The sequence below is a fragment of the Mesitornis unicolor genome, unplaced genomic scaffold, assembly GCF_000695765.1.
Source record: "Mesitornis unicolor isolate BGI_N332 unplaced genomic scaffold, ASM69576v1 scaffold24647, whole genome shotgun sequence".
Classification (NCBI taxonomy): domain Eukaryota; kingdom Metazoa; phylum Chordata; class Aves; order Mesitornithiformes; family Mesitornithidae; genus Mesitornis; species Mesitornis unicolor.
The window spans coordinates 53018-77287 of record NW_010197575.1 but is presented as its reverse complement, the minus strand read 5'-3'; the positions used below and the strand labels follow the sequence as shown (position 1 = coordinate 77287).

Here is a 24270-nt window from a genome sequence, read left to right as displayed (position 1 = left end):
TGAGAAGAGCCAGGTTAAAATCCTTCCCCATCCTTAAATTAAATGCTATTAACCCTGATGAGCTTAGAAAACTGTTTTGTAGTGCTAACTTTCAAGTAGTTGTGCTACCACAACTGAGGAAGTAGCAAACTGAGGCATAAAAACAGAAATCGGCACACTGATGGAAGTTCTTAGGGGATGAGACTTCATGTGATAATTCCAGTCCCAAAGTCAGTTTATTGTAACAGTAATTAACTTAATGAAAATTACCTGAGATGAGACAGAAGCCTTGACTTCAGGGAGAGCTGTTAATACCACTGGCAGTAGGAGTTCTTTAGAAGCTGTGATTCTGTCCAGAGATAAAGCCAAAGATATAACTCTGTTCTGCATCCCTGCTTAAGCCTCACTGACATCCTGCTCCTGCATAACTGTTTTCCCAAGCTGAGTCTTTCATTGTGGATAATTATAAACATTCCTTTGTGGCTTTTCTTTTGATCCACACTCTTCTGTGATATCTTTTTTTTTCCCAAATCACATGATAATAGGTTGTCAGGTATAATTATTTTTTATTTTCAGAACATCATTAAGTAGTGCTTTTCCCCTTGGAGCGTTCACTGTCAGCAAGATAAAGGATACTCTAAAGAGTTAAGAAGAGTAATTTTTGTTTCATCAGATTACATATTAGTTCAACCAGGCTAATGCACTGTAATATCCAGACAAGCCCTATAATTGGAGATAGTTTCAATCAAGCTTTTAGCTATACATGTGTTCCAGCTCTAAGTAAATTTCACATCTAAGCCATTAAGCAAAAAAAAAAAAAACCTACCCAAAAAACAACCCAACAGAATTTACAAACTAACTAATCAATAAAAAATAGGCTATTGTTCATTAAGGACGTCTTGTTTATAGAGATGGGTGGTATATATTCTTTTTCAAAAGCTTATTACTAATTTTTTCTCATGTTGCAAAATGTGCACTGAGTCTGAAATGTCAAAGTCAGTGATACCTCTTGCAGAACCACCTTTTCAGTGCACATGCAAATCATTTGAACAGTAGTCTGAAGTACCTGTGTTTCAGTCTATTCTATATGTACCCAACATATAGGAGTAAGATTTGACTTGGGCGTCAGTGCTTTCTGAGTCTTGTTAGCAAGGAAATCAGAGCTTCAAATACAGTTCTTTGTTGAATTCTTCTTTGCCTCTTTGGCCAGCACAGCCTAAATGATCAGATGGTGTAGAAATAGAATGGAGAGGGTGGATCAAGACTCTGCCCACTTCAGAGTCCTCTCTAGTTTTTTGGCCCCTATCTATGTATAAAAGGGAAGTGACATGCCTGAGATCCTGCTTTCCCCTTCTTCTTTGCTGTTCTTTAGGACTATTCACACCATATGAGCTACTATAAAGAAAATTAACTCTATCCCAGCCAAAACCAGTACAAAAAAGCCGTGCTGCATTTCTGCAGCTAGTCATGGCTTGTAAGAGAAAGTCTCTACAGTTAATAATGCAAGGAAACATTTAGCCTTCTTTGCTAATGGGATCTTTCTAGGAAAATATGAATGTGAATGAACAAGCTAGTGTGACCCAGGTAATCTGATGACTTTGATCTTTCACACTGCTTTTATGCATTTAAAGAAAATCAGAGTAACATACCTACTTAGCTGTGAGGGTGATTAATTTCTGGTGGTCAGCTTGTGTTCTGAGATACAGCAACTGGGCATTTCTGGAACCTGTATAGGTGTGTTAATCTAAATGTCCAATAAGTTTTCATCCACTGATTTTCTGTTTTTACATCTTGTACTGCTTCCTCCACTTGACAGTGCTTCAAAATATGTTAATTGCTTCTGGTATAAGCAGCACTGTGTATATGTGTGCATACACAGCATGAATACTTTGACAGCTACTTAGAGGTAGCTGCCTTTAACTATTCTGTTATTAAATGTCCCCACAGATAAAATACTTCATTGTCCATGTTCACTGATGCAGAATAATTTTTAAATCAGTCTGACTTAATTGTTTTTATGCAGTTCATTTTGTTTTCATGTTCCTTCAGGCTTCAGACTTGATTATCACCCCAGCCACGATTTTCAAGGAAAAACCAGACCCCAGTGGTTTGGTATTTGGAATGGTGTTCACTGATAATATGCTGACAATTGAATGGTCCTTGGCTTCAGGATGGGAGAAACCTTATATTAAGCCAATTGAGAACCTTTCGTTGCATCCAGCTTCTTCAGCTCTGCATTATGCTATAGAAGTGAGTACTGAATTGATTTGGAAACTGCTATGTTGGGGTTTTTTTTCATTAGTTCTTGAAGCCATAGCTTTGTAATACAGGAACTGCTACTGTCTTAAGTTTACTAAATATTGAGTTACATTTTTTTATTAACTGATGTTCTTCTATAATAATTAAATCATATACAACAAGGTTATGTTTATGTTGGTATAACTCCGAAGCAATTCTGGTCTGTGGATTCCAGCTCACTTAATCTTCTAGTCTAGTGAAGGTGTGCCCTTTATTGTGTGGTGGCAAATTCATTTGAGAAAGCCTTGTCATTCACTGACTCTGGATCAGCCCAATTACTGTCTCTGATGTAACTTAATGAAGCACTGGATAAGACCATGTCACATTCCAAGAGTAGCTTTAATTTGTGGACTGAACATGCACTTTGTAGAAGTTATTTTAAGCTGTTTTAAAGGTTTGTGACTTGGATTGCAGGACAGATTAGACAGATGCTTGTTTGCAACTCTGAACACATCTGGAGAGCTCTGAAATAAATGTGACACATTCAGCATATACAAATGTATCTAAGCAGAGAATATACAGCAAGGAACTTTGGAAAGTGAAATGTTAAGTCGGAAACCAGCGTGGTTAACAGTTTCCGTGCTTAGCTGCTTACTGTCTAAAGCTGCCTTTTGTGTCTCCAGAGCAGCTTTGGCTATGCTCACATCTGTGTGAGAGCCTCGGTAGGGCACATACGCTGAAGTGGAAGCCTGCTTCTCCCAATTCTGGGTAGATGGAAGTGTCTCCACTGAAGTTAGTGGAGTTGCTTGTGCTTCTTTTATTTTTTTCTTTTCTTTTTCTTTTCTTTTTTTTAAAATGTTTTTAATCACTAGTACAAGGGAAGCATCAAGCTTTTCCCTGCTGTTTGTCCCTGAGCTCCTGCCTTCACCATTTTTTGTTGTTTTTTCCACATCTAGTCACCAAGTCTCCAAAGGTCCTGTGCAAATTACAACAGGCACCTGTGACTGACTGCAGCTCTTGATGTGCCCAAGGAGTAAGAAACCACGCTGGAGTCCCAAATTTATATTTCAGTCTTACATATGCTTTAATGCTTGGCCTCTGGCCCAGTCTGAATTCGTTGCTAATATGAATATGCTCTTATTTTTTTTCCATTTTTTTTATTCTTTTACCCTTATTGCATCACGTTTCCTCTAGCCAAGAGGACAGACAGAGGAGAATCTGGTGCCAATGCTGTGGCTCAATGAATACACAGTGGGTATAATAAAAATGATAAATTTGGCATTCCCTCCCCTTTCTCCTTGCCCTCCATGGTGCAGTGTAATAGTCTGGATCTGCTGAATTCCAGATCCAGCTCCTGTGATGTACAGATGTCAGATAATATTGTTTGCACACCACTGGAGCATCCAACCATCAAGCAGCTACAGCAGTTGCTTTTATTCAAGTTGAACATTTCTGGAACACATCACTGTCTCCCTTTTTAATGAGTGAAAGGTTTTACTGAGCTCTGGAAGGTTAAAAGTATTTCTTTTTGGAGAAAAAGATTTAACAGCTTGAGAAGGCTTTGTGTTTCAGTAATGATGTGATTCTTACTTCTCTCAGATCATTATCAAATCTTAGTAACATTCCTTCCTCTTCCCTCTCATCAAAAGTTCTGTGAATGTGTTTGGGAGAAGGGTGGGGGGAAACAAATGTTCTGTGATAAGAAAGTAGCATTACCGAAATGTGGCATTAGTCAGTAACTGGCCCAATAAAAATCATATCGAAGTATCAACCACATCACCAGCTATGTCATCCTTTATTAAAGGTTTTTTTTTAATTGTAGCTACAGTGTCTATCTTAGGAACAATTTCTTTTTCAAAACTGCGAGCAAAGCTTTTAATAAGGTTGGCATTGCCATAGGAATAAGATAAATTTTGAAGTTCTGGGTTCTAATTCTGGTTCTGCTACATAGTTGGCATGTAGACGAAGGAAAATTGTCAGGATTCCTGCAACCCAGTTACAACCCAATTAAAATTTGTCATGTGGAAGGACCTAGTTCTGTCATGGGACTGCACAAAATCTTTCTAAACGTTGCATTTCACTGATCCTTACGGGAAAATTATATAGAATTTATTAATAATAAAATTGAGTATTTGACAAAAATTACTTATACACAAATACAGAAGTCTTTTTTCCAAATAAAAAACCTGCATATGTAGACTTCCAACCACATAAAATGTATTTCCAGCCATTTTTTGTGAAACAGTCAGGAAGAGTCTGACAGCAGTGATGCAGTTAAATTCATAGCACATACTTAATGAAAAAAGAAATGCTTAAGAAAAATTCTAAAAATCTGAACTCTTGTCTATAAGCATAAGTGAGCCTTTATAGTATTTCAATCTAAATAATACTTGTATATATGTATATAGTAATGTGAGCTTATATAATACATGTGTTTTCTGTCTATAACTGGAAATTATAAATCTGTAACTGAAAATAACTGAGTATTTTGTGGGTATATGTTTTTTGCTGTACTTAGGAGATTCTGTAGAGGATTCTACTGGAAGGGCACTGGTGGGCTAAGGGTTTCTTGTAAATCGATTGTCAACACAAGTCATCTGGGTTCTGCAGTTTAATGGGATAATGACAACTATTTTAAGTTTCATGTTAAGTACAGATAAAACATTTTAATGCATTCTTCCTCTAGTGTAAGGTGGATGAATCTATCTCTTGTGCTAGCTAACTCCCCTTTCACAGTGTAGGGATATATGGGGGAAATAAGTGACCAAGATTTTGCTACGACTGCAGCAAAAACTGCAACAGAGTTCCCTTAAATACCTTATTCTATGCTTCCTAACAAAATATGTTTTGGAGAGAACCTTAAAAATTATTAATATATATAGTTAAATTCTATACATCTTTTCTGTAAGAGATAATACTCTTTTGGCTCAGCCTTTTAGGTATCTATCAGGATGTAAGGGAATTTTTAAATCAAACACATGCTACAAATTTTAATTGTTGTAACAAAATTATGAAAAATATCATTATCAGTAAGTCCCCTGACACAGAAAGATATAGCTGAAGTATAGGCAGGTTGTCTTTGTAATACAAACTTCAGTAATACTACCTCACAGGAGTGTGTTGCAAGGACTAACTAGTTAGTATTTATGCTTTGAGTACTGTGAGCAGGAAAGTGAAGTTCTAAAGAGTGTGTTCTGCTTTTGCACAGATCATCATGGGATAACATGTCTTAATTATTATTTGATTTCTTTTCCCTCATTTTTGGCTTGGTAGCTTTTTGAGGGAATGAAGGCTTACCGAGGAGTGGATGGCAAAATCCGCCTGTTCCGGCCAACTCTCAACATGGACAGGATGGCGCGATCAGCAAGACGAGCAACTCTGCCAGTATGTAATCAAGGCATCTTGTTCTCCTCAAGTCAGAGCATATTTTCATTTTCAGAGTGCAGATCTTTGAAACTTTACAGTAGTGTAACATTTATCAAATGTTTTAACTCCTGAATAATTCAGTTAAACTTTTAAGAGATCTTATTCAGTGAACTGTTTGAAATGTATTTTTCTTTTAAATCACAGCAGTGTTTTGCTTTCTTTGTTCTCTTCTTACTGCCTCAAATGTATACAGTCTATTTCTGAAGGATGAGCACTGCTGTGCAGTTATTTGCATGCAGACAGCTGATGAAGTTTTTCTAGTGCTAATGTTGTTCCTTTCCTTCTTTCCACTTGAATTAAGTCCTTCAGCCTCTGAATACCTTCATTTTCGGTCATGCTAGCAACTTCATGCTGCTTTTAGCAGTTGTATATTGACCAGTGAATTTCCTCCCACACTTATTAGCTTTATCACTGTAAGAACTTTGCAGCTTTGTAAAACTGGGAGATTTGGTGCGTCTCTTGAAGTTATAACCCAAAGCACTCTTCTACAGAAGAGGTGGTGCCATAGCTTGCAGGATGCCAAAGTGAAGGTGTTGGCTGCACAGGGAGTTCTCTCCTTGTGTTTTGGAGGCAATAGGGGTCAGTGGCTCCTTTTTGCTCTCTCAGGAGGATGCTGCGCAGCAGGAGAGCATTCAGGATACTGTATAAAAAGGCACAGTAGCAAAGACCATAGGATCTTAAATTCTGTAAGAAATTAACTCAAGGACGGTGATGTAGTCCTACGAACCTATAAGGACTGTCATTGTAACATATCCTGATGAAGTGTTTCCCTTAGCATATGCATCTATAAAGATCAAAGAGTGTTCAGGCTGTATTTCTCCATTTGCTTTTCTCCCTTTGCTTTTCCTTCCCAGTGTTTTGACCAGAATGAGCTGTTAGAGTGCATCCGGAAGCTTGTGGAAGTGGAAAAGGAGTGGGTCCCATACTCAACAGCTGCCAGCCTGTATATCCGTCCTACCTTAATTGGAACTGAGGTATGAAACATTTTTTTTCCCCTCTTAACTTTTATGCATTTAAGCACGAGGCAAAAGCCTCCATCCATACAGGGAAATAAGCAGTATTCACTAGACAGCAACATTACCATTTAGATGAAAATTGTCTCTATCTTTTTACTTACGCGTCTGTCACCTGTAGCTCGGCTTCACAAATTGATGTTGACCACACCACCACCTAGTGGACGCAGTGATTCAGATCACAGAAAATAAAGTCCGATTAACTATTCTGAGTGGTAATGGCAAAACTTAGATTAAATTTGGTTTTGTACTAAAATGATACACTGTTTTGACAGCATTTACCACAGCATACTGCTGAAGAAACTGGCTGCCCATGGCCTGGATAGACTTACTCTTTGCTGGATAAAAAACTGGCTGAATGGCCAGGCCCAAATGAATGGAGTTAAATCCAGTTGGAGGCCAGTCACAAGCGGTGTTCCCCAGGGCTTAGTGTTATATAAATATATCAAAGACAGATATATTTAACATCTTCTATTTACAACCTGAACGAGAGGATCAAGCGCACCGTCAGTAAGTTTGCAGATGACAATAAGCTGGGTAGGAGCATTGATCTGCTTGAAGGTAGACACTGTCTACAGAGAGACCTGGACAGGCTGGATTGATGGGCTGAGGCCAACTGTATGAGGTTGAACAAGGCCAAGTGCTGGGTCCTGCACTTTGGTCACAACAACCCTATGCAGCGCTACAGACTTGGGGACGAGTGTCTAGAAAGTGGCCAGGCAGAAAAAGACCTGGGGTGCTGGTTGACAGCCGACTGAACATGAGCCAGCAGTGTGCCCAGGTGGCCAAGAAGGCTAATGGCATCTTGGCTTATATCAGAAATAATGTGACTAGCAGGACCAGGAAAGTGATTTTGCCCCTGTACTTGGCACCAGTGAGGCTGCACCTCGAACACGGTGTTCAGTTTTGGGCCCCTCACTACGAGAAGGACATTGTCTACTGGAAATGGTTCACATAACAGCACAGAAAATAATCTGGAATGTATCAGTTATTATTTTTTTTGTTCTTCCTCTTTGAGAGATGGCTTCTCACACTTCAGGTCATCACAATCAGTATTTAAAGGTGAAAGTGAAAAGTCTGGCATTGGTCAAAGTCTAAATCCTGTGGTAGGAGACTGCTTCACTGCACGATTCTTTGCAAAGCTCAGGACTGACAGGATCACACAATGATTTAGGTTAAAAGGCACCTCTGAAGATCACCTTGTCCAAATCCTCTGCTCAAGCAGGGCTACATACAGCTGGTTGCCCGTTATTCTTGGGATCTTCTATGCAACTACACAGGCTACTATTTACTCTGCACTCAGAGAAATCATCCTTGTAAAAAGAACAAGCTCGCTGTTGGTTTCTAAGATTAGATCTCCATTGAAAAAAAGTTACTGAACTTAAATCTTTAGGACCAAAGGCCTAAGCAAAACATTGTGCACAAAGCATAGTTGGGAGGGAAAATAGTAGTGTAATAATGGAATTACTGGAAGTTGAAATATGCCTTCCTTAGATGCTGAGAGGGTTCTTTTGATTTCTGTTTACCTTACTTCTTCAGCAAAACTTCTAGCAAGAGAAAGATTAACTAACTGAGATCTTGATATTTTTCTTGTTTCTTACATGTTCATTCAAAATATCAGACTGACTAGGTTTTCTAATTGTGCTGATTCATAAAAGATTAAGCTAGTTTCTGAATTCTCAAAAGCTTGAAACTATTTAAGAAGATTGCAATTCTATACAGATAAATGAAACAGCTGTAAGTGAATGGTGACAGTATGTAAATTAGGATTGTTACGTTGCTTGGATAGGGGGAAGTTATACAAATACTTTTTCTTCATTGCAGCACTTTGCATTGTCCTGGTAAAAACACTCCTGTGCTTCGAGTTCTCCGAAAGAAGTGTTTCAGAAGCTAATTGTGCAGCATCTGATATTTGTAGTGAAGTGTACCAGTAACTTTTGATTTGTTTACATTCCTTATTTTCAGCCTTCCCTCGGAGTGAAGAAGCCGACTAAAGCCCTGCTGTATGTGATACTGAGCCCTGTGGGCCCTTACTTTGCAAGTGGAAGCTTTAGCCCAATATCCTTATGGGCAGATCCAAAATATGTAAGAGCCTGGAAAGGAGGAACAGGGGACTGCAAACTGGGAGCGTAAGAAAACATAATACTGCATCTTCTACATAGTTCACAAAGGATATTTGAGTTTTAGTGAAGTATCTAATCCAGCAGAAGTAGAGGTATTAAATGTAGCAGTTAAAGTACTATAACAAAAATTTCCAAATTGTACTTTGCAAATATTTATAGAATTCAGTTGCATTTTTTTGTTTGGCCATTACAGCTAAGTGGACTATTTTACAATTTTATAGTTTTACAATTTTACAGCATCTTAAGCTGAGGAACTGGACCTGGAAGGTGTCCATGTAATACTTTGGCTGTTTCCCTTGCAGAAGTTGAAACTATATACATCACTTTGGTGATTCAGCATTCAGTATAGCAGCCTGCCGCCAACTAGGCAGTGAGCAGCATTGACTGCTGACCTCCTTCCTTGGCAGACTGTCCTGACAAGCCATCTGCAACTAGCTAGGGGAGTATGGGTGTTTAAGGGAAAGCATGAGACAGTTATCTGCATTGACTTGACCGTAGTCTGGTAGTTTTCTGCTGAACTAGGCCCAAGCACCAGTTAGGTAGAAACATAGTTTTTAACGTCCAAGTACTTGACTTGTAGAGTGAAGCTGCTTAGGACTTGACTGGAGCAAGCAACTTGGATGTGGCTAAATAAATGACTCAGTTATACATCCTTGGTCTTTGGTTTACCCAAAGCTTAGACACTTTCCTAAGGTGTCTAATTGCAATTATTAGAATGTCCAGAAAATGGATCAAGAGTTTTTTTTAAAGTCAATTTGGATGGATATGTTTGAGTTGTTGATGCTGTTGAGCTCTTCAAAGTTTTTGGGTTGTAAATACAAAAGATGTATTAAAAAACTAGCAGAGTACTTCAAGTGAAAATATTTTGGGGACAAGCATGTACTATGCAAAGCACTTGTTCGTAAGGTAGATGTGCACACAACCTTTCATAGAAATTAGAAAATAGCAAACCAGATACTCATAACTGTTTGCTCTTTCTTTTTGTTTCTGGAAGGAATTATGGTTCTTCTATTTATGCCCAACAAGAAGCCCTGGAGTTAGGCTGCCAGCAGGTTTTGTGGCTCTATGGAGAAGATCACCAAATAACTGAAGTTGGAACAATGAATCTGTTTCTCTACTGGATAAATGAAGATGGAGGTATTGTAACACAAAACATGAAAACTTTAGCAGAGTAGACAGCTGGGACTGTAATCCACAAAATGGTTATTAGAATGCATATCATAAAGTTTTTAATGAAGATGATTTAACAATGGAAATGCCTATTCTTTTCTGAAAACTAATAGGTGACTGTTAGTTACACCACTGTGAAAGAGGAGGTTCTGGAGCAGCTGTGAGTACTGCCTACTGATAACATACTACACTGTTGGGTCGTCCATGTGCTCAGAAGGGTATAGTCTAGCCATACACAAGGTCACTGCAGCTTTGCTGTAATCTTTAGCAGCGTGCTTGATCTTGAAGGAGTTGTTGGGTCAGAAACAATGCAGACATACTAAAGAGATCTTATGGTGTGTAACTCTTCAAACTCTGTGGCTTTGGGCATGAGTGGTTCCCATAATCACCTTCTGGCAACTCGAATGCTCCAGAAGCATAGCCAGAAGTATTTCAGTATCCAACTGATGAAGAATGTGTCTCTCCGAAGAACTTGGAGTTCTGTCCAGTGGAGGCAGAGAGAGAGAAACTTATCAGTTAGTGTTTCACATCACTGATGCTCAAATGATGTTTTCAAGATGTACTATCATTCTTGAAGCCATTTTTACCCCTTTGTACCTACAGTCATCTCTGAGCAATGTACATGCTGATTAGAAAACTATCTAGGTAATGAGCAGCCAACTATTTAGGCATCTCAAAAACACCCACTGGGCATGCAAGTGTTCAGTGCTTGAGAAGTAATATGTGTGCCTGGGAACTGGTTCAGAGGACTACATGATTCTGAGTCCTTAAAAGATTGAGCCAACAGATAGGCAAGTGAATAAAAGGACACCTCCTGACTTCCATAAGTGCTGGCCCTCCATGAAGATGAAGTGTTGCTGAATTTTTTCATGGCAGCAAATGCAGGATTCAGATTCTGATTTCATCACAGTGGCATAGGTACTCTTGAAAACTGGCATTTTTCTGACAGTGCTCAGCTATTCTCTAGGGACAGCAGTGTGCTTTGGATAGCGTAGGGTAACAGGAATCCAGCCACCTGACTCCCATCTCCAGTTTCTTACTTGTTCTTCTGAAAAATCTTCACCACTTTTGTAAGAAGAGGATACTCCCTCAGAGTTGAATGAGTCTGTGAAGTCTTGTGAATGAAACTATAAATATGAGAATTCTTCTTGTTACAGCAGCAGTAGATTTGTCAGTGTAGCTAGATCTCCAAATTCACACCTTTTATAACTTCACTGGAGAGAAACAAAAATAGATTTTGGCTCATTCTGCCCAGGGAAAGGACACTGAAGGGGGAACATAATTAGAATTCAATGTTCTCATTGTACTTAAACCAGGAATATGCTGGAGTTATCCAGCTGCAGCACCATACTGTTCCAAAGATCTGCCAATCACTGCGTTACCAGTGCACTACTGAATAGTGCTATTGTGAGGTGGTTGTAGCAAACAACTTGTAATTCACACCACCCAAGCTAACCATATACTGGCAAACCTGCCATCTCACACAACATGGTCATTAGCACCATTGGAGCACTTTGCTGTCTCCCAGCATGTTGATGAATTCTTAATTTATGATATCTTTGGTTGAGAATCACTCTTGCTGCCGATGTGTGTCATCACTTACGTGCCTATGACTTTACATTGTGATTTTAAAAGTGTTTGCTGTTATGTTCTGTTCCTTCACAAAGGATACTTACTTAGGCTGTGGTTGTGTTTTGTTATGCAAATTCTGCAGCTGAGAGAAGGATCCAACATAAAAATAGTGAGGCAGAAATTATAGATCATCATCAAAAAGAAAATGCCCTTTATTGTGTCTTCAGAGGTCACTGCAGAGTAGTCTGAACTGCTCTCCTTGGTATATAACAAATCAAAGACCCAACCCAGTAAAGTCTAGACCAGAGAACATCTGTGCTTCCAGTGAGAGTAGGTTTTTCTTGTAAGCCTTTGCTATACATTTTCAGCTACAGAGTTGTGACTAAACATGACATGTCTTAGGTGACAGGAGAAGCCTGGAAAAATGTTTCATTTGTAATGTCAGGTACGGAGTAGAGGAGGGAATGACTCAATTTCCGGTAAAATCACATTACATGCTCCATGCTGCTCTTGTATGCTGCTCTGGCTGAGGCTTATAATATAAGCAAATCACAATCCCTGTTGTTGCACAAATAGAGGAGTGTGATATTTCATTCATCAAACAAACACTGCTTATGGTTTATGTTCACAAAGTGAAAATTCTGGTCACCCTGCAGTCCCTTCTACCTGCCTCTTCAGAGCACATAACAATCCCAAGATCTGTTAACACTGAAACTCGTTTGCTTTAATAATGTTTGTTCTTCTACCTAGAAGATAGACTTTATGGAAAACCCTAAAATGTAAACATATGTCCGACCTGAAGGTTGCTAACAGTGAAATCTATGTTCACTTTCCAAAAATTCGGTTTCTTCAGAATGATTTGAAACCATCTGGGCTCTACTTCTAGCTTTAATGTTAAGGCATTGTGAGTAGCATTCAAACATTAATATTTTTGTGCTGTTATTAAAACGGAGATTAATAATGCCCACTTCAAAATAGCTTACATAAATTCAAAATTAAGTATGTTAAAATATATTCTGGAACAGTCAGGTAGAATATGAGGCAAGTTTGCTTAGTGTTCTGTAGGTGGAGGATAATTTGTGCTGTAGAAGTATCTTGTACAAGTAGACTACTAACCAAATAAGGATCATACCTTCTGCTCTAATAGAAAGCCATAGCAATAGCATAGAGGGAGAGCAGCAGCAGAGTGAGGTGGTAGACAAAGAAAAGGAGGGGAAAATAATTGAGAGAGCAAATCAACAGAGGTGTGAAGACAGAATGATTGCATGAGGGGAGAGTAGAGGAAAAGCCTAAGGAAATTAGGAGAAACAAATGGAAAGGTCCACAACAAACTGGGAGAGGAAGTCAGCTGTTAATAATAGTGAAATCAGGGTTTCCTGGGTTCTCCTTGACCCTGAAGTTCATTTGTTACCTGTTATCATTTTGGTAAAATATATTTTGGTGAGTGTCTCAGTGCTGTTACAGAGTGGCTAGTATTGAAGACATCCCATGTCTGGAATCTTATCTGCTATATGTTTGTAAATACAGGTGTGTAAAAATGGAAGCTGTGAAATATGCAAGACTTCATTTTAAAAATTGCTTTAAACACTCTGGAGTTCCATTGCTGCAGCAGGCCTCTACCATGTCTGTTGTAATGAGGCTCTGGACTGATAGTGCTACTACTCTAACAGTAGCAGTAGTCAACTGAAGAGAAACCCTGACATTTTCCTTCAAATGCCTTTGCCCCCATTTTTGGCCACTGTACATTTTAGGGCTTCTAGCCCATCAAAATATTTCAGAAGCAAATGGAGTCTGTGAGCTCACAGTTGTGTTTTTTTGGAGATGGACAAACTGATGTCATATGGAGCTTGGTTTGGCATCAATTCACAGAGAGGACGAGCTTTTTGGCATGCCATGTTGTATAGCATTATTATCTCTGCCGGATACCAGGGGAGCAGATGTTCTTTGGGTGGCCCCAGGCTGGTAGGCATCATATGTATATTTGACAAAATTCTACAAAGCAGGCTGTTTGAAATATTTTGAGACTCCCATGTCCTGTCTGCTCAGTACTGTTTGGCACCTGGTTTGGCCTGGCACCTTTTCAAACTAGCTCAAATCAATTAATATCTGTTGTTGAGCTTAAACAGGTCCTGGCCAAGATCTGTGGCAACATGACTAAATAGAGAACATTATCTGGTGTTTAGTGACAATCTTTGGTATTAAGGTCCACATTATTTGAAGCTTTCTGTTAGAGAAAGGGGAGCACTTGTATCCGACTGGGTCACAAATGCAGAATATCAGGTTTTCAGGTGAGCCCTGTGACTCATGGAAAGTTTTTAAGTCCTCTTCTTTTGATAGTTGCACCAGAATAAGGACCAGACAGGCATCATGATTAGGAGTTATGCTAGATACACTCCAAAAAAGGAAAGCTATTTTTCCTGACTGTATGAGAAAAAAGAGACCACTGCTGTACTTAAGAGTCTGGGATAGGTTAGGGAATGGCATTATTGGTTAGTCAAACCAATGCAGAAAACATAGTCTGTTCTAGGGCAGCTTTTTAATGCATTTTGGCATGGTAGTTTACATCTATTACTTAAATGTGCATGGATCCTCATGAAAGGAACACAGAAGCATAGGTAGGAAAAACTTCTAGTCCAAATGAATAAATCCAGGGGTGGCTGCATTAAGGTAACAGACATTTCCCAAGAGAATGAACAGATTCATTGAACAATTCCATTTATTTATCTTCTCTTTCCTGAGCTCCCAAAGCTCCCTCTTGCAGAGCAAAGGAGAGGCCATGCTGTGGTCAGTCTGGAGCTGTATATGCACTGGCTGACAGGCAATGTTTGTGCACACAGTTATCTAGCTGACTGTAGAATAAAGACTATAGACAAACTTCCGTGTTGCAGTTTAAGTATTTACGAAGTATGGATTACCATTTATCTACCATTTCATTAGTTATGTTAGATGAACATTTACCTCACATTCTTTTTCAAAAGCAAACAAGAAAAACAAGCTAACAAACCAAACTATTGTTTTGAATTGTTGGTGCTTTTTGGAATTTTATTAGGACTGCTCTTTTTCTGTAAAGAGCAAATTACTGGGCAAAAAATTTCTAGACTAAAACAAAAGATCATTAAGAAATTCTCCTCTCAAGATGCATTTGGCAAGGTTTTGACTGCTTTGCTTGTTCAGTAAATGAGTCTCTAAATTTCTAGTAGGTTTTTCATATTAATGCGAGGAAGTAGGTATGCTGAACTGCATATTCCTAAATTAAGTAAAGCAGTTCAGGGAAAGTCACGATCTGGCCTAGGATTATTAGGCATGGCTTTTCCCTTGTGCTTTTCTATTCTGAATTTGAAGAATGAGCCATTCAGTGGTTCCCAGTAGTTATACAGTGAATCTATAAAACACTCAGGCATAAAAACTACTACTAGTCTTTAGCCATGTATTTATTGATGTATTAAATGTGTTTCTTCCCCACTCACTGAAGTGTACTCAGAAGGTTCCAAACACTAAACAGCAACTTATTGGGATTGAATTTGTGTAGCTTGTGTTCTTATAGAACTCTGATAATGTTGCATCTTACCAGGTGGGGAACATTTCTGATATCATTCAACTTATTTTTAATTTTTTTGTTTGATGTAGTATAAGGAAACATTATTTTTGTTTCTTTGCTTTTCAACCAGTGTTTTTATTTCTTTTGTGTTTGACAGAAAATGAACTAGCAACTCCACCTTTAGATGGCATCATCCTTCCAGGAGTGACAAGACAAAGCATTTTGGATCTCGCACGTGTCTGGGTGAGTGTTTTGACCTTGCCAGTAATGTTTTCAACTATCATGTTATAACATTGATGAATATAAGCATTCCTGGTGCTCAGTACCTTGAAGTTCAACTTATCTGGTCAAATCCTTTAACCTAAATGGAAGCTGAGGGCATGCTAATTCATAGCTTCCCAGCAACATCATCAGAATACCCATACCTGTCACACAGAACAATACCAAGATTGTTACAGTAGCTCTGTGTAGTATTTAACATGAAAATTCTTATTAAATCCACTGGTACTAGCAACTTCAAGCAAGGAAACAAAGAATTACCATGCATGACCACAGCTATACTTCAGTCATCAGCACACTATTTCTCCATTTGGTTCTCATGGTTCCACACGTATTTCTAATAACTGGCATGCAGCCTAAAATCCAGCCACAGTCTTGAAGTAATCTGCTTGCTTCCAGATTCCAGTTCTGTAGTGCAGGCATTCAAGTACTTATTTGGACACTTGTACACTCATATCTTGAAATGCAGCAAGCTACTCACTCTACCTGTACTCCATTCAATGGTTTTATTATGGCTTGAGTAAGATGCTATACAGCCAAAGACTCATCAAGCCCAGTATCCTGTCTCCTGGTTTTGGGCAGGCTTATGTTTAGTGAGGAGTGACAGGAATAACACAGGCATGTGTGATACTTTCCCCCTGGTATTAACTCGGCTTCCAACCACTTGTAGCTGAAAGACTTCCTGAAATACAGTTCACAGTTATACCACTTGAATATAACTTGCAGTGGAGGGCTAGGCACGTACTTTGTGCCACTTGTTGACCTGCACTGAACTCTTATGCATCTTTATTTGTACTGGTACTCCCCTAGTGCAGATATGCATGAACACTTCTCAGCCCCATCTCCTTTACAAGTCACATATTCCCAGTTGATAGAGTTTGCTTGTGAGATACCAGACTATCCTCTCAGTCCTCTTGAATACTTAAGTGTCTCCTACTCTCACAAAGATTGTTCTCTTCTTCCTGACCTCCATTCCCTAACCTATTTGAATCTCTGCTTACATAGCATAGTGTCCCTGCCTCTCTCTCTACAAATACTGTCCTGACCAGAGCTGATCAGGTTTTCTGCTATCGTAAGCATCTCTGTTTCACATTAAAAAGCTTACATACAAAACAAGAGCTAAGCTTTAGTTTGGTTTGATTGGACAAAAATGTCCACATAAATTCATTAAATGAAAATTTAAAAGTTTGATGTTTATTTTTGTCCTTGTTATCTGAGGCCTTGATCCTGCCAAAATGTATCCATCTCCGTTATTGTGGCAAGTCTCCTGTCAAAATCCCTGCCAGAAGGAAAGGTGAGCTTGCATTTCTGGCAAACCACCTGCTTTCTTGAAGGTCATTCTTTTGATTAGAGTCTATCCTGTGTAATACTGAGAGATTTGAAAAAATCACAAGATCACAGCCGAAACTTGACTGTTTGCCACTAGGCTAATAGTTCTGTTAGAGATGTTTTAACATGGAAAACAAAAATACAATTTTTTAAAATAATTTTATGGTTGATTCTTCTTGTACAGGGAGAATTTAAAGTGTCTGAGCGATACATCACCATGAATGACCTGACAACGGCCTTGGAAGAGGACAGAGTAAAGGAGATGTTTGGTGCTGGAACAGCTTGTATTGTATGTCCCATCTCTAACATTTTATATAAAGGCAAGGTAAGAAAATGTCTCTCTTTTTTTTCCTTTTTTTTTCTTTTCTTTTTTTCTTCAGAGTTTTATCATAATTAATTGCAGATGGGGCAAAAAAACAAGTGAGATAGAAAAGAAGTGCTGCCAGAGGCTCCTGGAAAGATGAACAGTCAGTATTTTGTTTCTCAAGTGAGTTACTAATATGTCAGAAGAGAACTTTCTCTCTTATCTTCTGGGGTTTTTATTAGTTCAAATCATAAAATCTCAATTCCTGGGGCAGGGGGAAAGTTCCCAACCTGTTTGAAAATCTAGAAAAATACATTCTCCCACATTTCTTTTATTAAACATTTTTTTCAAAATTAAGGCACCTGGGAGAGGTGAAGAGGGGAAAGACTTTTGCAGGGAACCAAATTTCTGAGGCACTGCATTCTTCTTATGTTCATCTCTTCACCCCTTGTGGAAGGGAACCCAGTTCTGATGGAAGAGCTGTTTCAGAAGTGTGCACAGCTGCTTCCACCTACACTACACAACATATGGGAGATTTCTCCTGCACAGGTGGAATTCCACAGGCATTCAGCCTGTTAACCTGTCTTGATGCTATTTAGCCAGCACAAAGTTAGTTCAGAAGGCTGGGTTATTACAGCTGCGTATATGGATGTGCTTTGTTCTATTAAATATGACAAGTACAGTAAATATCTGTAAGGTGATAAACTTTGAGTTAGTAAGATGGAATCAATGTATTTATATTAGCAGATGCTAAGATAATATGAGAGACATCCAGGTACTGAGTGATGAGAAGTACTATAAATGCACCTGTTGTGTTTCTACATTATATACTTTGAGATTAAATACTGCATATAGTGTTACTACTCTTGCCTGTACAACATACTCTACGTTTTGGACATATCTTTTTAGAAGGCTTAGATTAACCTTTGTTTAGAAACAGCATAACAGTTCAACTGAGCTAACTTTTCCCTGACTCAGCCTGCCCTTCTATAGAAAACATTACAGCAATTCTTGTCCACTTGTAAGGCAGACTAGAAAACTTGATAAATATTTATTAAAGGTCTTGGTGACCCTAAGGTATTCATATGTATATAAAGCTATTATTACATATTATTTTCTCTCTCTCCCTCCTCTGGCCCTTCTTTATTTGATGTCAGCATTTGCACATTCCAACTATGGAGAATGGACCTCAGTTAACAACCCGTTTCCTGAATAAGATGACTGATATTCAGGTAAGGTACTTCCTCTTCTTTAACCAGATAAAATAATAAAAGGTGAATGTTTGAAAACATCAGAAAAAAAAAATCTTTTTAATAGTGGTGCTACAGGCACTGTGGTTAATCTGTTGATTTTTTTTTTCCTCTTGAGAAAGTATGATATGGATGAAGAGCAATATATTTTTTTCCTTGTTCATCTTGGAAGCTGGATGAGAGTTGAAAGATATTACTGTTATCAGAGAAATACAGTACTGTTGTTACAGATTTCTTTTTAAGGGAAAAAATAGATGAAGCACGTTAATAGCAATGATCACAAATGAATATAGGCTAATCAATAAAGAGATGGAGGAAGTAGTAATCATTCACTATGTGCAGCCAGCTGAACACCATTTCTGTTTCTTGGCATCTTTCCAATCACACAGTCACTTACTGTTCTTACAACAGTTCCTTCCTCTGTGATCTGCTAAATATCGAAGTCTATTTGAAATCTGTGCTTGATCTCCATGTCTGACCATAGAAGTCAGTACAATTTCAGTTAAAGTCAATAATCAAAACATGATAGCCCTTCTTCTCTTCATTGCCTGTTTTCTTTTCCTTATTTAGCTTAGTTTATGGTGTGGGGAATTTGGGGATAGGAGTAGCCTTTCCCAAGTTACAAACCCCTTTATTTAAGATGTGAGAGCAGCTCCTTGATGGTATTGTCATGATTTCTTCAAATCAAGTCTGACGGTTATTGTTCTACATTCTTAGCTTTTGGCTCAAGAGGTTCTTAGATTTGCTACTAAAATTTTTATGTTCCTGCATGTAAGCTCTGAACTAAGAGTATTCTTGGATGATGGTGAGATGTACTGCACCACATAGCAACTCTATGAATTCCATAAAATAATCAGAAATCCCATAAAATGATCAGAAAGTCTGAAGTTTAAATCCATTGCTATTCACTGTGTAGTTTTTTTCATTGCTTAATTCAAGTAGGGTGAAACAGTCTTAGACAAGAGGAAGTCAGGCTGTCTCATATAATTTCAGTGTTTCTTCTGTATTCTTGTTTCTCTGCATGTTTTCATCTCTCACAGCTGCTAGTCCCCAGCATAACTACTTTTTTCCCCTTCCCCTCCCCGCTAAGACTTCTAGCTGAAATGATGCAGCAAGACCGCTTGACTTTTCTTAACTAGGAGGATGTCATGGGATCAGCATCTCTTGTTCTTTAGAATGGTATTGGACATTTCTGGCTGCAATTCTGGGAGGAAACAATTCCTGATATTCTGATACCTTTGTGTTGGCAGCTGAGACAACTTTCATGAGGGCAAAAGAGACACTCCCCCATCATGATTCTGCTGTTTTAGCTGTGCTGACTCTAGTGGCTTGGAATCTGGGTCTCTCTCTTCAAACAGTAGGACTGCTAGCTAGGAAGAAGCATAGGCACCTTTGGGTGTAGATTTTATTTGTTGAGGGGAAGGAGAGGCTTAGTAATCAATGTTCTCAGCTCAGATGCATGTAACATTTTTATCGTCTTACTATATGAGAAAACCCAGTAGCCTTTCTCTAGAATCTCACTACATGCAAGTTTTATTTAATCCTTCTCAAGTGCCTGATACCTCTATCTAAACTAACAGTTGGTGTCCATCACTATTTTCTTCTTGTTGAATGTCCAGATACAGGGACTGACTATGAGCTGATTTTACTTACATTTCATTGTGTTACATACTGTTTCCATAGCACTCTTCTCTGTATGAAAGCCATCTTGTCAGTAAGTTCAGTATCTATCTTTAGCGACTCGAAGCACTTGTGTAACTCCTGTGCTACCTTCTGATGTCTAGGTGATGCTTTTGCAATATATATTAGGACCTTCAACAATTTGTGATCAGTTTGAGTCTCCACTGACCACTCCTAATGGCAGTCATGAAACCGCTCAGCATCACGAAGAGCTGAAGCTAGTTCTAGCTCCTTGTTCAGTGTTATGTGTGGGAATAGATTCTGCCTTAGTAGTTTGTTTCATGAGACAAGCAACTGTCTTCTCTAGAATACTGGCTTGTGAAATCCAGAATTCTGTTTCAGAAGGCAACACTGGAATATGTGTCTTTCTCCCTTGGCCAATAGACAGTGAGTGAATTATTAAGACAAATTTATCCAGCCTGATCCCCGAGGCTTCCTCCCATGCCCTCCTCAGTCACCCTGCTTTTCCACCCCCAACAAAGGCTCGGAAGGAGGCTGAAAAATTGTGGATTGTTTCTAACTGTTATCTTTCTCAGACCTTTTCACTTTATAACTATGCATATGGACCTTTTCGCCTTACCATTATGTACATACCATGTGTACATTAGTTACATTTCAAGAGTAAATCCATCACTCCTGAAAGGTGCTGAAATATTATATATGTGTTTACCTCTGGGTTTTCTTCCTTCTTTAAAAAAGCCAGGAGAGTTAGAAGACTTTATCGTTAGAAACATGATTTTAATGAGAATTATGTCTGCTTCTCTCTTAAGAGTCAATCAGTGGTTGCTGATAGTGTTTCTGCACTTTTCTATCTGTGGAGAGATGAGCTGATATCTAAATGGACCTCAGGTTGTCATACAGAAAACAATGCTGCAACACACAAAATGTAATATTTAATATTCTTAAAATGTCAGGGGAGTTTTCAGGATCTTTCACAAAGAGCAGGAAGGGAAAAAAAAGATCTCTTTGCAGTATCGTTGGACTATTGCCATAGCATTTGAGCAGTCTGAGGATGTTATTCCAATGAACATTCAAGTTCTGAAGAATGAAATACAATAGAACTCACAGCCAAACACAGCTCTGGTCTCTGTGCTATTGCCTGAACTAGTGCAATGTATACATTTCATGTTGGACAATGGACATTTGTAAAAAAAATAAAAATTCTCAGTATCAACATTGTCTTGCATTTGAACCTGTGACCAAGAGGTGCAGTACTCCATATCTAATATCATTATACCGATTCCCTTGTGTACAATACATGCTTGTTTAACATTTTCAGATTACCTTCATTATTGTGTTTCCAAGCTTGTTTTCATGCTGCTCATTGTTCTTTTGCAAGTCTTCAGTGTTCAACAGGATTTCTTTGGATATGAACAGCTGTTCGGTGGAACCAGAGCTAGAGTGACAAATCGGAAATTCATAGGCAGAACTGATTCCATTTCTCATGGCAATTGAGAGAGACAGTAGGAGCACTGCAATATACATTTCTCTTCCTATCACTGAGTGGAAATCGTGATTACTAAAGGCTGATAAAAAGATTTTAGATTAAATATTTTGCATTGTATACATTAATGGTGTGCTTATGAATGAATTAGTCATAGTACAGTCTTCTATAACCACTTGAGTTAGAAGAATTAGAGATGAGATTCTTTTCTCTGGGAGTACACTTGCTGAAATACTACTCAGCTGCTTTTGTGGTTTTGCATTCCATGCTTTCAGAATAAACATGCCTTTGCTATACCCTTTGAAGTGTAGATCAGGATGCAACTTGGAAGGGATGGATAGAAGGCGAGATACTGTTTATACTACATGATATATTAAACACTGCAGTCAAGACAGTAGTGAATAGACATTTGTTCAAAAACCCTGTCTTTCTCAAAATTGCACAATCTAAATGGGTAGGTCAGTGGAAAACAACCAGGGAAGGAGAATGGATGTGTTAATTTTTACAAAGCAGGATTTGTGGGGGAGGAAAAGAGGGCTGGGATTGACTAGCCTGAGGTCACAAAATCTTTGACAGAATCATAAAAGGAAGCTAAATCTGCTTTTATTTTCAGAGTGAAAACATTTTGATTGTGGTATAACACCTTTATTCCCCTTTTAATTCTGGAAGCAGGTTCAAACTGTTGTCAAATGGCAACTCAGACCAGCTCTTGCAGTTTCTGAAGTCAGCATTAGAGCGTTAGACAAAACTAGTTCCTAAAGCCAGCAAAATTTACACATAATCTCCTGGCCTTTGCCTGCTCTCTGGTTTGGGGGAGGTGGGGGTGCCACCTTTTCTCTGAGAAGCAGTGATGGGAAGGTCAAAACCATCTGTTTTTTCTCTCTTTGCCCCGATCTGCAACAAAAATACCTTACATTAGGGCAATCCAGTGCTTTGTGGTTAAACTAATGATACATCTGCTTTCCTTGGTTAGACTTCCCAAGGTGACCACACTGACATCTGGGAATGTAAGCTGGAAATCTTTCGAGCAAGTAGCTCATCCAAGGTCTTGTGCAGCACCATACCAGTGTTTAGTCAACCACATTGCAGACTGCAGAGCAGAAGCAGCAGAATTAGTAATGAAAAGTAAAAGTAGCTATGATACATGTGCAGGTCATGTAGAGGCTTTACCTGCTGCAGTAAGGAGTAAAACACAAGCAAACTGGATGTCATTCCTTTGTAGATCCAGAAGTTTGTTTTTTCTGCCTCAGCCTGATTTGGAGATGTTGCCTTTTACCTGCTTTATTGTCCCTTTATCTCCTTTCCTGTTGATGCAGAACCTGGATTGGAGGAATTTCCTTTATCCTCTCTGGAGAAATTATCAATTGATCTTTTCAGCTTACATAAAGCCTAAAACCAGTCTCTATTCCCTTGAGAAAAGTGTTTTCAAGCTCCCTGAACATGGTACTATGAGGGAAAGAACTCCCAATTTACATCTGCCACTAGTCTGTCCACCTCTGCTTACGTACTTGAGCCCTGTGTGCCTTTTTGGGGCTCTCTGGAGCATTGTTTATGGGGCTGGTGACAAAGAGCTTTAGAACATGGAGCCAATTTAACAACCAAAAGTGCTGCCGTGGGACTGTATCCTCCCCTGGAAGGGATACAGCTCCATGTGGTAAGTTGTCTTCATTTCTGCCTGGTGATCCTGTTGTTTTGCATATGGAAAGATGATTTGCTTTATCTGGGTTACAGTTCTCTCTAATTGTACTCTGTGGTATTTGTGATTGGTTTTATTTAACATTCAATCAGAATGCTGTAATAAAAAGCCACCTTGAAAATAAAAAGGAATACCAACAAATGTGTTTGTTTATTGGAGCTTGAGCAGGGGCATACTTATGAATGAATTAGTGAACTGGCCTTGGGGAATAACGGTATCAAATTGATGGAAAACTCTAGTGAAGCAGGGCTATTCTGTGTGCTCTCTAGTGAGTATCAGTATCATGTCTTCCTAGTCTACTTATTGGAAGATGGATAAAGCTTCAAGCTGCCTTTAAGCTTTGCTCAAATCAAAGACAGAAGGAAAGGCATTAGAAATTAGAAACGGACACAAGCTGGAACACAGGAGGTTCCACTTAAATTTGAGAAGAAACTTCTTCTCAGTGAGGGTAACAGAGCACTGGAACAGGCTGCCCAGAGAGGTTGTGGAGTCTCCTTCTCTGGAGACATTCAAAACCCGCCTGGATGCCTTCCTGTGTAACCTCATCTAGGTGTTCCTGCTCCGGCAGGGGGATTGGACTAGGTGATCTTTTGAGGTCCCTTCCAATCCCTAACGTTCTGTGATTCTGTGAAATAATGTAAACTACTATCAGAGGTGATGGATATGAATCTTTCTGAGGATAAACCTAAGAATTTATTGCAATTGTACACTGTTACTTTTAACTTTTATTTTTAAGCTTCATTTTTGCTTTGTTTCAGTATGGAAGAGAAGACAGTGATTGGGCAGTGCTGGTGTCATGAAGGTGGAAGAATACAGACCTTTCAGACAGAACAGACATGAATAATGACAACTTCTGTAGCTGCCTGTGCATAGCATAGTTTGTGTATGAATTTGCTCCCCAGGATGATTGTTTCCACAATCGAGTGAATGTGAACACAGTCATTTTGATTTCTACTGTAATCCTGTTAGTAGAGGCCTGTCTTCTTGGTAGAGGTGCTAAATGTTAGCAATAGAACTTTCCTAATGATTTTCTTAGTGCCTCCTCATGTCTTATGTATAGTCTAAGAATTGTAAAACGCTCTTCAACTGCTCTTCAGTCTGTTTGGTTTGTTTTATCTGCCATCCCCTGCAGAGCACGTTGCCATGTAACACAAAGACATTGCCCGTTAGTTGGCCACAGGGTTCTATTGACGTTATACTGCCTTTTGCTCTGTGTTCAGAAAACAGTT

The 24270-nt window shown here is 38.8% G+C and overlaps 1 protein-coding gene across 1 annotated transcript; it reads left to right on the top strand.

Annotated features, from left to right (window-relative positions):
• Positions 1–2028: 2028 nt before the first annotated feature.
• BCAT1 (branched chain amino-acid transaminase 1, cytosolic) lies at positions 2029–24132 on the top strand (the record flags this gene model as incomplete). The annotated part of the gene is made up of 9 exons (XM_010188845.1): positions 2029–2229; positions 5491–5601; positions 6498–6617; positions 8622–8785; positions 9774–9916; positions 15217–15302; positions 16852–16992; positions 18129–18203; positions 23800–24132. Coding segments are annotated over 9 exons (1083 nt in total), but the record flags the coding sequence as incomplete, so codon positions are not given.
• Positions 24133–24270: the final 138 nt, after the last annotated feature.